Source organism: Astatotilapia calliptera, chromosome 7, assembly GCF_964374335.1.
Source record: "Astatotilapia calliptera chromosome 7, fAstCal68.1, whole genome shotgun sequence".
Taxonomy (NCBI): domain Eukaryota; kingdom Metazoa; phylum Chordata; class Actinopteri; order Cichliformes; family Cichlidae; genus Astatotilapia; species Astatotilapia calliptera.
The window spans coordinates 12366288-12380309 of NC_137428.1; the positions used below are offsets into that span (position 1 = coordinate 12366288).

The 14022-nt window shown below is 38.8% G+C and overlaps 1 protein-coding gene across 2 annotated transcripts in view; it reads right to left on the reverse strand.

Moving 5' to 3' along the window:
* Positions 1-419: 419 nt before the first annotated feature.
* tln1 (talin 1) overlaps positions 420-14022 on the reverse strand; it is a 62300-nt gene continuing 48697 nt past the window's right edge. For both annotated transcript variants that reach the window (XM_026172851.2, XM_026172850.2), the window contains exons 43-57: positions 13903-14022; positions 13664-13810; positions 13327-13493; positions 12779-12962; positions 12143-12268; positions 10733-10849; positions 10187-10372; positions 9786-9893; positions 7844-7949; positions 7320-7444; positions 6771-6896; positions 6552-6614; positions 6289-6471; positions 2540-2665; positions 420-2131 (exon numbers count right to left, since the gene is read on the reverse strand). In XM_026172851.2, coding sequence (XP_026028636.1) covers positions 1997-2131; positions 2540-2665; positions 6289-6471; positions 6552-6614; positions 6771-6896; positions 7320-7444; positions 7844-7949; positions 9786-9893; positions 10187-10372; positions 10733-10849; positions 12143-12268; positions 12779-12962; positions 13327-13493; positions 13664-13810; positions 13903-14022 — 2019 coding nt within the window. In that variant the 3' untranslated portion in view covers positions 420-1996. The remainder of the gene's footprint in view (positions 2132-2539; positions 2666-6288; positions 6472-6551; positions 6615-6770; positions 6897-7319; positions 7445-7843; positions 7950-9785; positions 9894-10186; positions 10373-10732; positions 10850-12142; positions 12269-12778; positions 12963-13326; positions 13494-13663; positions 13811-13902) is intronic.

The following is a 14022-nucleotide window of genomic DNA, read 5'->3' on the forward strand; positions in this document are numbered from 1 at the left end:
ATGAGGAGGTCCTACTTTCAAATCAGAGTTGAGAAAGTCCCCACAAGGGCTTTGTAGTGCAGTGGGGTGTGATGATTTCAGTTAAAGTGAGACGATTTAACAATGTGTTAGTCTCTACAAGATACAGGTTTGCGAGCTATACAATCACTACTGCTATTTAGAGGCAATAAGGTAACTAGTGAGACATGTGGCTAATATCCATTTAGTTCAGCTTTATTTACTTTGTAGTTTCAGTTCACGACAATTGTCTAAAGGTGTTTTGTATTGTAATGTAAAGAAGCCCTTTAAACAAGCACTGGGCAATGGTAGGGAGGATGAAGGGAAGAAGTTTTAACAGGAAAAGCAGATGTAGCATAAGCAGTCTCTGACTGGTTGAGGGCGAGGGGAAAGAATAAATAGAGAATATAGTTCCAAACACATTTTGTTTAAATATATTTATTGAAAATAATGCAAGCTGTGTTATAGATTCTCCACTGTGTAACACTGAGTTTTCACCTTTTAGGGACATGATATCTATGTTGGGACAAACAAACTGTTAAACAACAGATGTCAACATCTCTTTAAACACTGTCTTTATTGAATATAAATCACAGTTACAGTGTCCATCATCGGTACTATTGTGAATGAGCATTATAATTAGTCAAAATGTGCACAAAATTTTAAAAAGCCTTTGTATGTTATACTGCATACTGCTCTAGCTATCCTAAAAATAATATGCAAATAATATGCAAAAGAAAAAAAGGCCAACGTAAGGGCAGATTTTAATCATTATCTTATAATCTATTTTTGTGTTCATCCATATAAAATGCCAATATATACCTCAGATCATTTCCTTTTCAGTTGTAGGAATTCTTTAGAAAAATCCCACAAATAACATATCATAGGAGCAAGTCAATAACCACTAAGAATCCAAATACAGTCAATTTAATGTCAAATATTCCTGTTGCAAATACACTTTCACTGTGTAATTGCAAAAATATATTCATAATTTTTCTCTACTAGACCCTCATCAAGCACAAGTCATGTTACATAGAAAGTACTAAAAACTTAGGATACAAGTATAAACTTACAGCTGATCCCATGTCCCTGGTACATAATACATAAAGGTATAAATTTAAAACACTTTATTTGTTTAAAGAAATCCTGACAGTGCTGGACTCTTTGCAACAATCTCAAATATTTAAAAATTAAATATATGGCTTCATTATTTGAACACAAATGAGTCCTCTAGTCTGATTTCTGGCTAAATACTGAAGATGGTTAAATCCAAAAACCCACACAGAAAAACATAGCAATGTACTGGAGGATATCCTTTTAACATATTCTGAAGGTTGTAAAAAAACACTATGATTTTTTCCACTGTATAATTATTTTATCCCAATTTAGATTTAAAATGTGTAATTTTATATATTAAGTTTAACCAGTACGTCAATTAACATATTGAATATCATTACTGTCATACAACCACAGATCTCTTTTTCACAATGAACTCCTATACATCAAGGCACTTTGTGTCTGTAAACACACACACACGCATACCAGCACACACACGCACGCACACACGGCATATAAAATTTGCATGGATTCTGCATAATTGTCATGGAAGCATTAATTCTGCTTGCCTATATAAGATATCTATATCTAGGACAGTTAAGGCAAGTATAATTTAATGGCGTGACTGCCATTTTACACAGCATGTACACACAAAGATGAAAAAAAAAGAATTCAAAATAGCGAAAAATATACTGATAGGTGTGTAACCATATAATCAAAAGTACAGATACCTTAATCAGCGTTACGGACGTCATTGTTAACTTTTGAAACTAAATGTGAAACAGTTTGCTGTGGAATTGAAGTCAGATTGTTTAATGTTACAGTTATAGTTATATGTTATAGTTTTCTCCACTTAAAGATGAGCTGAGAACAGGTCCTTATCATTCCAAAGATGACTTCTGCTGACGACACTGCATGCTGCTACAGACGCACACTTATTCTCTCACTGTTCCTGGCCATCTTCCCGCAGTTCTGACGGGAGGAATTTGTACTGCTGTTGTCTGATCATGGCCAACTTCTTCCTGGCTTCCTCCAATTCCCTTTCTTTCCGTAGCATCTCCTCCTGAGCGGCAATGATCTACAACACAACACAATTGGTCACCATGTCACCACACTTAAGAAACACTTGTTTCACAATCACACACATGAAACTGAACTTAAGTCAGATGAACAGATCCCAATCCAGACCTCCGCACACTTAAGTCCTAACCTATACAAAAGATGTGAACTTGACCTTTCTTCCTATAAAACAGCGGTGCGTACAGCTGAGCCACATGCCCATCCTGGGTCAGTACTTCCAGTTTCCCTTTTTCTAATTCAGTCCTATCCTGCTGAGCTACCCAGCTGTTACACTTCACAGTCACACATACACATGAGACAGTGCTTTATCACGATTATAGAAATGTAACACAAATGAGTTTACAACACACAATGAGACTGAAGGCGAAGTTACATGTAGAACATGTGCTTTGGATCTCTAACTTACCTGAGCAATACCTCCCACCATCTTACTCTTGACCACCACAGCCTGGTCGTCTTGTTCTTCAAATGCTGCTTTTTGTGCTGCTTTCACCAGATTATCAGAGGCTCTTTTCACAGCATTTCCAGCAGCCTGCAGAAACGCACACAAGATTTCAAGTCAAATCACAACTTAAAGGCTTTAAACTTGAGTAAAGATGGAAAACATTACAAAAGGAATGTATAAAAGACACTCAGTATGTCTAACCAATGGTCTATGATTTGAGTCTTTGAGGTGCATGTAGAACACAGTCATCAACCTTTCTCTATTAAACAGCAACTCCTGGAAAGGCAGTAATGAGTCCAACTGGGCTCTGACAGAAAACCATAACAGTTGTTTTGTTCTTGACACAGGAGGAAAGCTATAAAAGGCAACAAGGATCAGTCCCAAACATCAGTCAAAGCCAAACAATTCTTATTGGGCAACTTGGCTCAATGAAGACAAGGTTTCTCCTTTTGAGGCTCAGTGGGCTGAATCAGCCAGTGGGCTGAGACGAGAAAAAATAATTAAATAACAACACAGTAAATCTGTTTGAATCCAGGAACATCCACTTCCACACAGACAGAAAATTTCTCTTGGAGCCCTTTTCCCTCCCTGATTGTCTAAATATCATATATCATCATGTAGGCACAATGCATGAAGCAAAATATTATGTCTATGAATTCTGTTACCTTAAGGAGAAGAATGAGGTGCAACACATGTCACTCCCAAACCTTAGCCTTAAAGACATGAAGATAAATCTCGAAAGCTTTAAGGTACGTGGCCTGTGGCCTTGGCTAATGAGTTTGGTTGGAGGCATGCAGTTACAATTTCCACTGCACTGATGCACTTTCAGTACCTTCACACAGAGCCCACCTTTTGAAATTACATCCTCCCAAATGGGGAGCATAAGCATAGTAAGAAAACCAAAAAAAAAGAAAAAAGTTTCTGTTCATCTGGACGTAACGTTTTCAGTGGGAGAAATGTTTCGGAATCATCCAAGTGACTTCTTCAGTCTCAGCTGACTGCAGGTTTCCCCAACCTTATAAACAGTACCTTTGCACAATAAATGAAACTAGCCCACTTAATGAACAATGGATTGTGAGGTCAGTTCCTTGATCATTAATATGCAAATTATCATGACCAATTGAGCAATTATTGTATGCCTCCTCTGCAGGTGATGTAGTGCAAATGGACAATGGAAACGAGTGCTGTGGTGAAATGTTCGCAACTTTAACAGCCTGAGTGGCACTACAACAACAACACAAGCCAATAGAACAACGTCTCTCAATGTTACAGCCGTAAGCTATATTTGCTAGTGTAAAAACATGGCTACATTAGGCAGTTCCAAGTGCTTGATGTGCAGTTTACATTGTGCTGATGTCCAAATGACAGAAAAACAAAGGTAAATTAAAAAGCACAACATTTAAGCCTAGTAACTATAGTACCTGAAACTAAAAATATATTTTTATTATTAACACAGCTCATTTTTGTTCATCTAATTCTGAGGTGGTCAAGTTGGAACTTGCTTTAAAATTACAGAATCATTAGACACCTCTACATGGACTCACTGATCCATACTGCTAGGATCTACAGCAATGACATCGGAATGTCATTCGGACAGGAGAAGTGCTCTGTGATGCCAGAGGTAAAGCAGTCAAAACTGAGAAGACTGAACTACAAGAAGGCAACATTGCAGACAGCATCAATGGACATTATGTTGTGTGACTTTTTATTCGTTTGCTAACAGAAAATGTTATTGTGGCATATGATTGCGAGGATTCTTCTTATAAATTAATTAATATGAAATATTAGATTTTTGTAGGTGGTATAACATAAAATATTAACTGTGTTATCCACAAACTACTGGCTGCAATAAAAAAAAGAGTTCAAAAATCCTTCTTTCCAGAAATATTCAAACATTTAATAGAGGAACCATTAATACAGAATATAGCTAAGAGCAAATGGTTCTAGTGTAATCATAGATCAAGGCTAATATTTCCAGTTCTTAGTGCTATGTGTGGACTGGGTAGATTGTTTCCAGAGCTCTTGTAGACATAAATGTATGAGAATTACTGTGGTGGCAGCTGCAGGTCCAAAAGAGGAGGAGATAAGCCACTGCTGATTGGATCAGAGAATATGAGTTGGGCTGGCAGGCCGATGTGCTCACAGCTACACTCAAAGATAGTATTTTTGGGTGGATGAAGTGACAGGAAATACTTGTACTTTCTGTTATGTCTTGCAAATGCCGAGCATCAGTTACACCTAAAAGGTCATAACAACTCTTTTGAGCAGAGTTTGAGCAAGAAGAAAAAGGTTTTACATCTTTTTAAAGAGTCACTAATTTGTTATACCAAACCTGTGAAAATGCTTTACTATCATTATATAACCAATTTCTGAGCCTTAAACACCTACTCTGCAGGAGCTTTGCCCATTCTGAAATTATATACCCAATGATGTCACAGAAAGAAATACATCTCTGAGCAGCATTTAATAAATACTGAAAGAAAGCAATATGCAAAGGGCATTCTTACTTGTGCCAAATATAGAGCATGCTAATCCTTGTTAGCAGCTGTACAAATCACGCAGCTCACCTGTAACCCTAAACTTTGAAATTCCAGCCTATTAATACACTATAATATACTGTGTGCTCTCTAAAAGCCTCAGCTGTTGCAGAATGACTAATGTTATTGTCCCTTCAGTAGAACTGTAGTGTTGGAATCATAAGTAGAGATGACGAGCACACATCTCACGGTGAATTTGCCCATGTCAGATCTAATTTTGGACCTAACTCTTTGCTTTTCAGTCTTGAGAAAATGGCTCAAGCTAAAACAAACTCAATACAAACAATTCAGTGATTACAAGGGCAATCGTGGCTCAAGAGTTGGGCGTTCGCCTTGTAATCGGAAGGTTGCCGGTTCGAGCCCCGGCTTGGACAGTCTCGGTCGTTGTGTCCTTGGGCAAGACACTTCACCCGTTGCCTACTGGTGGTGGTCAGAGGGCCCGGTGGCGGCAGTGTCCGGCAGCCTCGCCTCTGTCAGTGCGCCCCAGGGTGGCTGTGGCTACAAAGTAGCTTGCCATCACCAGTGTGTGAATGTGTGTGTGAATGGGTGGATGACTGGCTATGTAAAGCGCTTTGGGGTCCTTAGGGACTAGTAAAGCGCTATATAAATACAGGCCATTTACCATTTACCACTACATAGCTATTTCTCTTAAAATGCTACCACAGCTACATCTATTTTAATATGACAGTCACCTAGCTTTGCAATGCATCTGTTAGGGGTCTGGCTAAATGGGTCATTTCACACATGGTTCAAAGGCTGCACAGCTTTAAGGAACTGCCACGATTGAAACATCTTTTCACCATTGTGCACCACTTTTGTCTGGGTTCCCGCTTCCTGAGTTACTGTCCATAATAACCCATGACGTCATGTTTACCTCTCCAGTTGTGTTAAGTGTGTTATAAATAATGTTTTTTTTTTTCATGCAGAACAAACAAAATGTGAAACTGACCTTGGACAGTATTAAATACTACCGCCAGTCTTTTGCCATCTTTCCTTGTCCTTTTGTTTATGTTCATTTATCGGGCTGGCTACACACTCTGTCTCTTCTTGACAGTTGTGACTTTGACCTCAGCATCTAGCCAAATAAGGCCTTTTAAAGTGGCACAGTAACAGAAGTAATAGTAGCTCTCCTGTGTTTTTGCGCCTTGAGCAAAATTAACATGCAGTGCTGACCTGGAGCCTCTTCATGGTCTGTGAGTCCTGGTCAGCCTTGACCTTGCAGGCTACCAGCAGCTGAGCAGTGGAGGCTGCCACCTGCTTTGCTGATGAGATGAGCTTCTCTTCACTGGCATGTCCCTGTACTGCAGAGTTTGCTGCCTCACACAGGTTGTTGGTTGCTGCAGCGACCATTCGAGCCTATGGAGTCAAAGTTCTCAGTGGTTAGATGTTTTAGGAATACCTTTAAAAAAATTACAAAATTATAACAGGAGACTTACAGCTGAAATGAGCCCCTGAGACCACTGTCCATCATCTACAGCATTAGCTGGGATTGCCCCCACCTGAAAATCCAGGATAATTATTTTTGACGGACATCAAAATGACATTTATGAATGAATGTTACTAAACTCCTTGATAGAAATGATTATTAGCTTTATTTGTGGGATTTCGCTTATGTTTAAATGCACATATCAGTTCTTTTGTTGGTTCTCACATACCTTCCCTTGAGCCACCAGCTCCCTCTGTGCTGCTGAAGCAGCTTTTACCAGAGCACTGGTGGCAGCTGCAATAGACTTGGCTGCCTCCAGAATCTGCTCCTCAAAGTTCAAGCTCTCATCGGCCTCCTGTTTTAGAGAACAAACCAATAGTAAAGAAAAATGCTGCACTATGATTAACTGTAGAATAGAACAGACTAGCTCTTTATTGTCATTGTACATGCACAATGAAACTATGGATTCCCCACGCTAGCTGTGCAGGAATTAAATATAAATAGTAAGACAGCAAGAATAAATAAAAAGAGGCTGAGACAAAAATATTCAGACAAAAAATGAATAGGGGTTGTCTACAGGAAATATTGGTTTGGAGAATAAATTAATAAGTATGAAAAGTATTAAGAGCGTCAAGAATAAGCTTTGGGGTGCTGCCATTATCTGTGTTGTGAGTAGATGTCAGCACATAAGAGATGTGACACACAAAATGACTGTGACCTGGTGTTGAGGTTAACAGGATCAGTGTGAATACTTGTGCTCTGTAAAAAACCCTCTGACCTTGGGCTTAGTCCTCGGCCTCAGCTGCTCCAGTTTCTTGGCAGCAGCTTCAATAGCTGCTGCAGCTCCCAGCAGTTCATTCTCTGCAATGACAGTGGGATCCTCAGGGTCCACCCACTCTGTGCCTAAAAGACACGGGGGGAAAAAAAGAGTACTGTCACTCTGTGCTCAAAAACACATTTTAAACTCTTCCATCAACCCCAACCTAGAATCCTATGGGCAAAAAGGGGTTTACCTAGTTAGTAGCAGTGTTTACCTAGGTGGCATGTAGCAAATTGAGGCTATAGGATGCCACACAGGTTTCCTATTTGACACTCCCTATTGACACAGACAGTGACTAAATCAATACTACCTGATCTTATACCATCTAGTGTCTAATAATGATGATGATGATAATAATAATAATAATGACAATTAAAAACTTGGATTTGTATAGCGCTTTACAGAACAGTAGAAAAAAAACAGTGCTATATATTAATCCTTTAACTTCAGGCAAAGTTGTTAAAGATCAAAGATTTAGATACCTTTCATGGCCTCAGCAGCCTGGATAAGCTCAGTGACGGAGCCTGCCACCTGCTTGGAGTAGCTGGCCAACTGCTGCTTCAGATCATGAGATGGCTTCATGATGATCTGTGTATAAAGGAAGAAAGTCACAAACTTTATTACTGCATGTACTTGAATTAATCAAATCCCAGCCTGTACTAAACTAATGCTAAGATAATCAAAGTAGATGATATTACATTGCACCGTACGCCACTCTCCTTTGAGTCAAATATCTAAGCTTTACTATCTAGTAAGGCAGTAATGAGCCTGTATCATATCACCTTTTAGTAAAGTTCAACTACAAATCTGGATGAACATCAAGTACAGGGGCAATAAGAGCAGAGCGGATAGATGAAAACATGCATAAAATTAAAACAAAAAAAAGTGTAAAATTACAATTCTGTGCTCTTTATTCAAATTCAAGATGCGACTTTATTTCTGTATGTTTACATTTTTTCAGTTATACTGTGTTGTGTAGCAAGACTAGACTAACTTCCCGATATACTCAGGGATCTATGTTGTGCCATCCTAGATAGTGGTTCTGACACTCAAGTCATGAGCCTCCTTCCTTCCCCTTAGCGTACAGTGTCAGGTTGCAGGACTTGGGATAAACCCTATACGCATGGAGGGTTTTGTCTTGATGTCAGTGGCTTCTATCTACTCCTTTGGCCATATTATAATTCCAGCAGGGTATCTGACAACCAGCAGGGCATAGGTGTCGATTGCTCAGATTTTGTTCTTCCTATTCAGCTGACTCCTCAGGGCTTGCCTTACTCTTTGCAGGTATTTGGTGGTTGCAGCTTTCCTAGCAGCCTCTTCGTGGTTCCCATTTGCCTGTGGGATACCCAGGTTCTATCTGAAGCTGTGGACTAGTTTTTATATAGCTCTTTTCTACTCTACCTGAGCACTCAAATTGCTTTATACAACTTGCCTCATTTACCCATTCACATCCATTTATATAAGTATGTTTTTCTCTTTTTTTCCTGAGAAAATGCTTTCTATCCAAAATTCACACGCATATTTACTTTGATGGATTCATGGATTCACCAGAGAGTGTCTTGCCAAAGGATATTTGGCATGCAGACTGCAGCAGCCAAGGACCAAAGCACGAACCTTCCGATCAGAAGATTTCTCTCCTGAGGTACAGCTGTCCTCAATGTCTGAAAAGTCTCCTTCTGGTAGTGCAATCCGCTTAGTTCTGACTACATTCCTTCTCCTTGTTACCATCCAATTGCACTTGTCCAGTCCGAATGACATTCCAATGTCATTGCTGTAAATCCTAGCAGTAAGTGGATGTCTCATTCACTTTGGCATACAGCTTCATGTCATCCATGTAGAAGTGATGAGTCATAATTGCGCCATTCTGTAGTTGGCATCCATAGCCAGTCCCATGAATGATCTCATTCAGGGGGTTTAGGCTTATGCAGAACAGCAGTGGGGACAGAGCAACTCCTCAGTAAATACCATACTTGTGTTATTGGCATGAAGTTGGTCTCTAGTGCTGTTCACCTCATCCCCATTGAATTTATGATAAAACCTCTTCATTTAGTTAGTTAGCCATTCTCGTGCCTCATCCATTAGCGCTCTCTCCGAGATTGGAGGGTTGGAATGATGAAATCTCCCCCCTAACCTGATGTCTTGGCTCCCTCTTGCTGTAGAATTTGTTTTGTACCTCATCAATCTCTAGTTGTGATAGCAGTTGCTTCTTCTGGATGTTGGAACACTGATCTACTAGTTATTTCATCTTTAGTCTAGATGTTGCTTTTTTTTTTAATGTAATTTTATATTCTTTCAGACTGAATTTCTGAAAAAGGTGCTTGTTATGCATTTCTCCTTGCTGAAGGTACTAGTGATTGTGGTGTAAATGCTGTCATGACAGAGGCTTAAAATTCCTGTTATTCACTGCTCTCCATATCATCTTACCACCAATACATGCTCCAGCAATCCCAGATATCCAGAAGCACATTCTTTGCCATAGCGCAGAGCTCTCATTTGCACATCTTTGCTGACCTCTGGGTGGTAGGCAGCTTGCTGCAAGGCAAACAGTAAGAAAAGTCAGTCAGTGATAGCAAGGGCAGAAAGATATCTTATTCATATTAAAAGGTAATTCTGGCTAGAGCTGCATGTGATTATAAGTAGTCCCATGTAATTTGAATATTGGAAATGCCAATATTATAGTGTCTAAGTTGTATGTATATATTTTTTGTCATTATGACAAAAATACCTACCAAACTATTCTCTGAGACCTCATTAATTACTGCACATTGAACTTTGTTTGGCAGCCCATGAACAAACACTATTTAGTAGTTCATGGTCTGCCGTACCTTGCAGGAATGCAGCATCTCAGCAATGGCCCTTCTGCTAAGGTTAGCTGTGGCAATGATGTCTTCCTGACGACAAGAGTTCCCAGCAGCCACTGCCTTTGCTGTTGCCATTGTAATTCCTTTAGTCATGCGGATGAACTCTTCTGGTGTGGTGGTCTTTGCTGGAGGATCAGCACTGTTGAATACCTGTGTGATAAAACCAGGTTGAATGTTAGTGAGTTTTCCTTGTGCATTAATTTACTTACCTCATGGTAGGACATGTGGTCCCAAAAGCTATTTTATGTAACACCAAGGCCTTTAGTCAAAACTCTCTTCTTGCTGCCATAAGACATCTTTGAGATGGCAGTTGCCTCAAAAGTTTTGAACTGGAAGATATTAATATTATGCAGATGAGGGTTCTTATTCTAAAAGCTTTTCACTGGCTTGTGAAACGGGTTAGGAAATGGCCATGGCCCCTGTGGAGGAATCTCCTGTGTTTTAACTGAATCCTTGGCAGGGTATTTCCAACTGGCTTAAACTGTAAAGAAACATTTATCCCACACTCACAGCCAATTCCTGTTTGATGTGTTCAATAGTGGCCTCCAAAGCTCTCGTCCCCTTGGTGGCTTCATCCTCCACAGCCTTCACAGTCTTCAGAAGCGATGTTACATTGGTCACCATCACCTAGAGGAGTCAGGTCAAATTATGTGGTAATACATTAGAGTGATGAAAATATCTTAAATATTTGATACATTATTTTTAAACTAGATGTCACTAGCATATTTTAATTAGATTTTTAGAATACGTAGCACTTAACAGAAATATTTAAATATATATACACTATATAATAAAAAGTATTTTATATATTATATTTGTTACATATTAGAAAATATTTTTGTCTCTCCTTCTCTTCATATGCTGTCTGTTTTCTATTGTAGTGGACAGCATTTTGGGTTTTTTTCATCCAGAAGATGTTGCTTTTAGGTTTTTGACATTTAAAAAGGTCATGAAGGGGTGTTTTTTTCTGGATACAGACCAAGTACAAAGTGCTCTGGATTTGGTGAAGGCTCTTTTTAAATAATCCTAACAACTGAAAAGATTTATGTGTTAATCTTAAACGTGTATTCATTGTACTGGTAAGAATTTCACTGCAACATAATTACAAATCCTCTCTTGATACTTCAATTTTCCAATTTTGGTTCCATGCAATTAGACTAGAATAAAACTGCATGTACACATAAAACTGTTTTTAAAAGTTTGTATTTGTCATTATATCATCATGTGTTTTCAGGATCTAGAATTAATTTTATTTTTTGTGTGCTTTTATAAAACTTAAACCAAAACAAAATGTATATGTGTATATCACTACCTGTTCAATATCAGCATCTGGACATGTATTTAGATCCTGAATGTTTTGAAGTCCTTAGAAGCATAAACTTTAAACTTTAAATATTTTCTCAAATTGTAAAAAGAAAAATCAATGACTTGCTTGCCAATAAATATGTGGGAAACAGTAGCTTTAGACCATAATTTCATGTGTGGACAATGATAAATATAATTTCCTGAAAAATAAAACATTACAAATCTGTCAATGCACAGATAGAACTGCACATTTATAAAAACTTCTGGTCATTCAGTGTAAAATCGCTAAGTGCTTCCCACCAGATCCTTTCAGAATCAGCTATTTTTTTTTGTATACTTTTAGCAGATTTAATGTAGCCATGTAAAATTGTACCTTTATACCACAGACCTGCACATTATAAGGCAATTTCAAGTTGCCTTATTTTTTCAAATGGTGTCAAGCCCTTGTAACTACTCCTTGTAAAGTATAGGAGGTAGCTAAATGAAATGTTCAAGCCAGAAAAACATATTTAAGCTTTGTTAAAAATTACAACCACGTAAAAGTCAAGGTGTCTATTGTTGTAAAGTGTCAGCAAATAAAACTGACTTGAACTGATTGCTAGTTTTGTATCTTACCTTAGCAGAATTTTTAAGCTGCAGCATGCTGGGGTCATCGTGAGGCTTGCCTGCAGCTGCCTTTGTGGCGCTGATGAGGTTTCCTAGGGCTTTGGCCACATCTTTCACTGCATTGATCAACACCACCTGTACTCAGCAGGGCACAGAGCTTAAATTGTTATCTGATACAGTGCTTAACAAATTATTTGATCACCACCCAATGTAAGGTTTATGCCCTAGCTGCCTTAAATTAACAGTATCGGTAATTACAATAATTATTTTTGTTTCCATAATGGTTCATCTACTAGGATGCACAAGCTCTTTAATAAAAACATTTCTTTTTCTCATTAAGAAGCCAAATTACAGCTATTTATTTGCATTCCTAAACAGTAAAATGAGTTTTAGTTGTTAAATGTTTGATTAACTTCTGACTTCTCAGAAAAGTCAGTACGCTGGCTCAAATTTGGCCATAAAAAATTCACTTTAATATTTTTCTAATGAATAATAACACAATCCTTAGTTTTAAGCAAGTTTTTGACAGATTTCTAAAATGCTTTTCTTGTTATTATGGCAGGCGGTCTAATATATTTGTACCTTTTCATAAGAAGCAAACATACATATTTGCCAGTATAGAAGCAGACAAAAATGCATCCATACCTGGGTCTCTGGGTCTTCGGAACCCAAGCTGGCTGCCCCCAGTTTTACCACATCTGCCAGTTTGGTAATGGTGGACACGGAGGACTGGGCCGCCTGGGCCAGCCTTTCCTGACTGGCCCCAGCACCAGCCACCAGCAACTTGGTGTCCTCCACCAGAGCCTTGGCTGTCTTTAGGATGCATTCCCTGTAAAAACAGCAAAGATGAACATTATATGACTTCGACTCAAAAATGACCTTATCTTTCTTTCTGGTACAGAAACCATCATTCCGGGGTTTACAAATTTTGAATTTTCACTAAACATGCTTCCTAGAACAGGGCCATAGTTCCTTCCACTACTACTTACTTACTCCAGTTGTAGTTTTTACTTTCTCAAAATAAGGCTAAGGTAATTTGCTGGTTTCTGAAGCCAGAATAAGATGTTTGCATGTTTAAAATGCATTGCTGATGTTCACAAAGCCTGATCATATCATGACACTAGACTGCAAATCAACTTGTCAAATCAACAAATCATCTGTAATATAGCCTACAGAGGGTCTCTAATTAGTACCTGTGGTCAGCGAAGGTTTCTGCATTTTCACGGTTCAAAGTTCCAGCAGTTGCAAACATAATGGTGGTGTCAAGGTCTGCAATAATTCCAGACACTGCACTGGCAGCAGTGATGCAGGCCTGGGTGCCACGGTTACCTGCCTGCAGAGATGCTAACACATGGGAGACCTGCAAGAAAATCAATAAGTCTTATAAGTTTTATAAATGGAAAGGTAAATTAAGAATAAAAACCACAGAGTAGGAGAAAATGTCTAATTTTTTTCACTGCTGATCTAATAAAGACAAACTGACCAAAAAAGAATTCAAAAGACAAGTTATGTGTTAGCCTGTGTTCTGACCTTCTCAGAGACTTTCCGTGCGCTTTCAATCAGCTCTTTCTTAGTAAAGGTGTCATTAGGGCTGCACTGAAGAGCTCCAGCTTTTGTCACCAGACTTGTGCAGGTGAAACCCAACTCACCCACCTGCTTCTTAATATGAGAACCAATCTGGAAACAAAGACATGACAACATGAAAACTGTGGAAAGGACACTTTCCAAGTATAGACACTCCACACATTAGACACATTCGTTTGATTTACTTCATGATTCTCTGCAGTAACGGCTGCATATTTGGCTTCGTTCGCAAGATTTCCAAACTCATTGGTCAGCTCGTTAGCTAATCCTCCAAGGTCATCTGGGTTGGTGTTAGACTTGGTCAC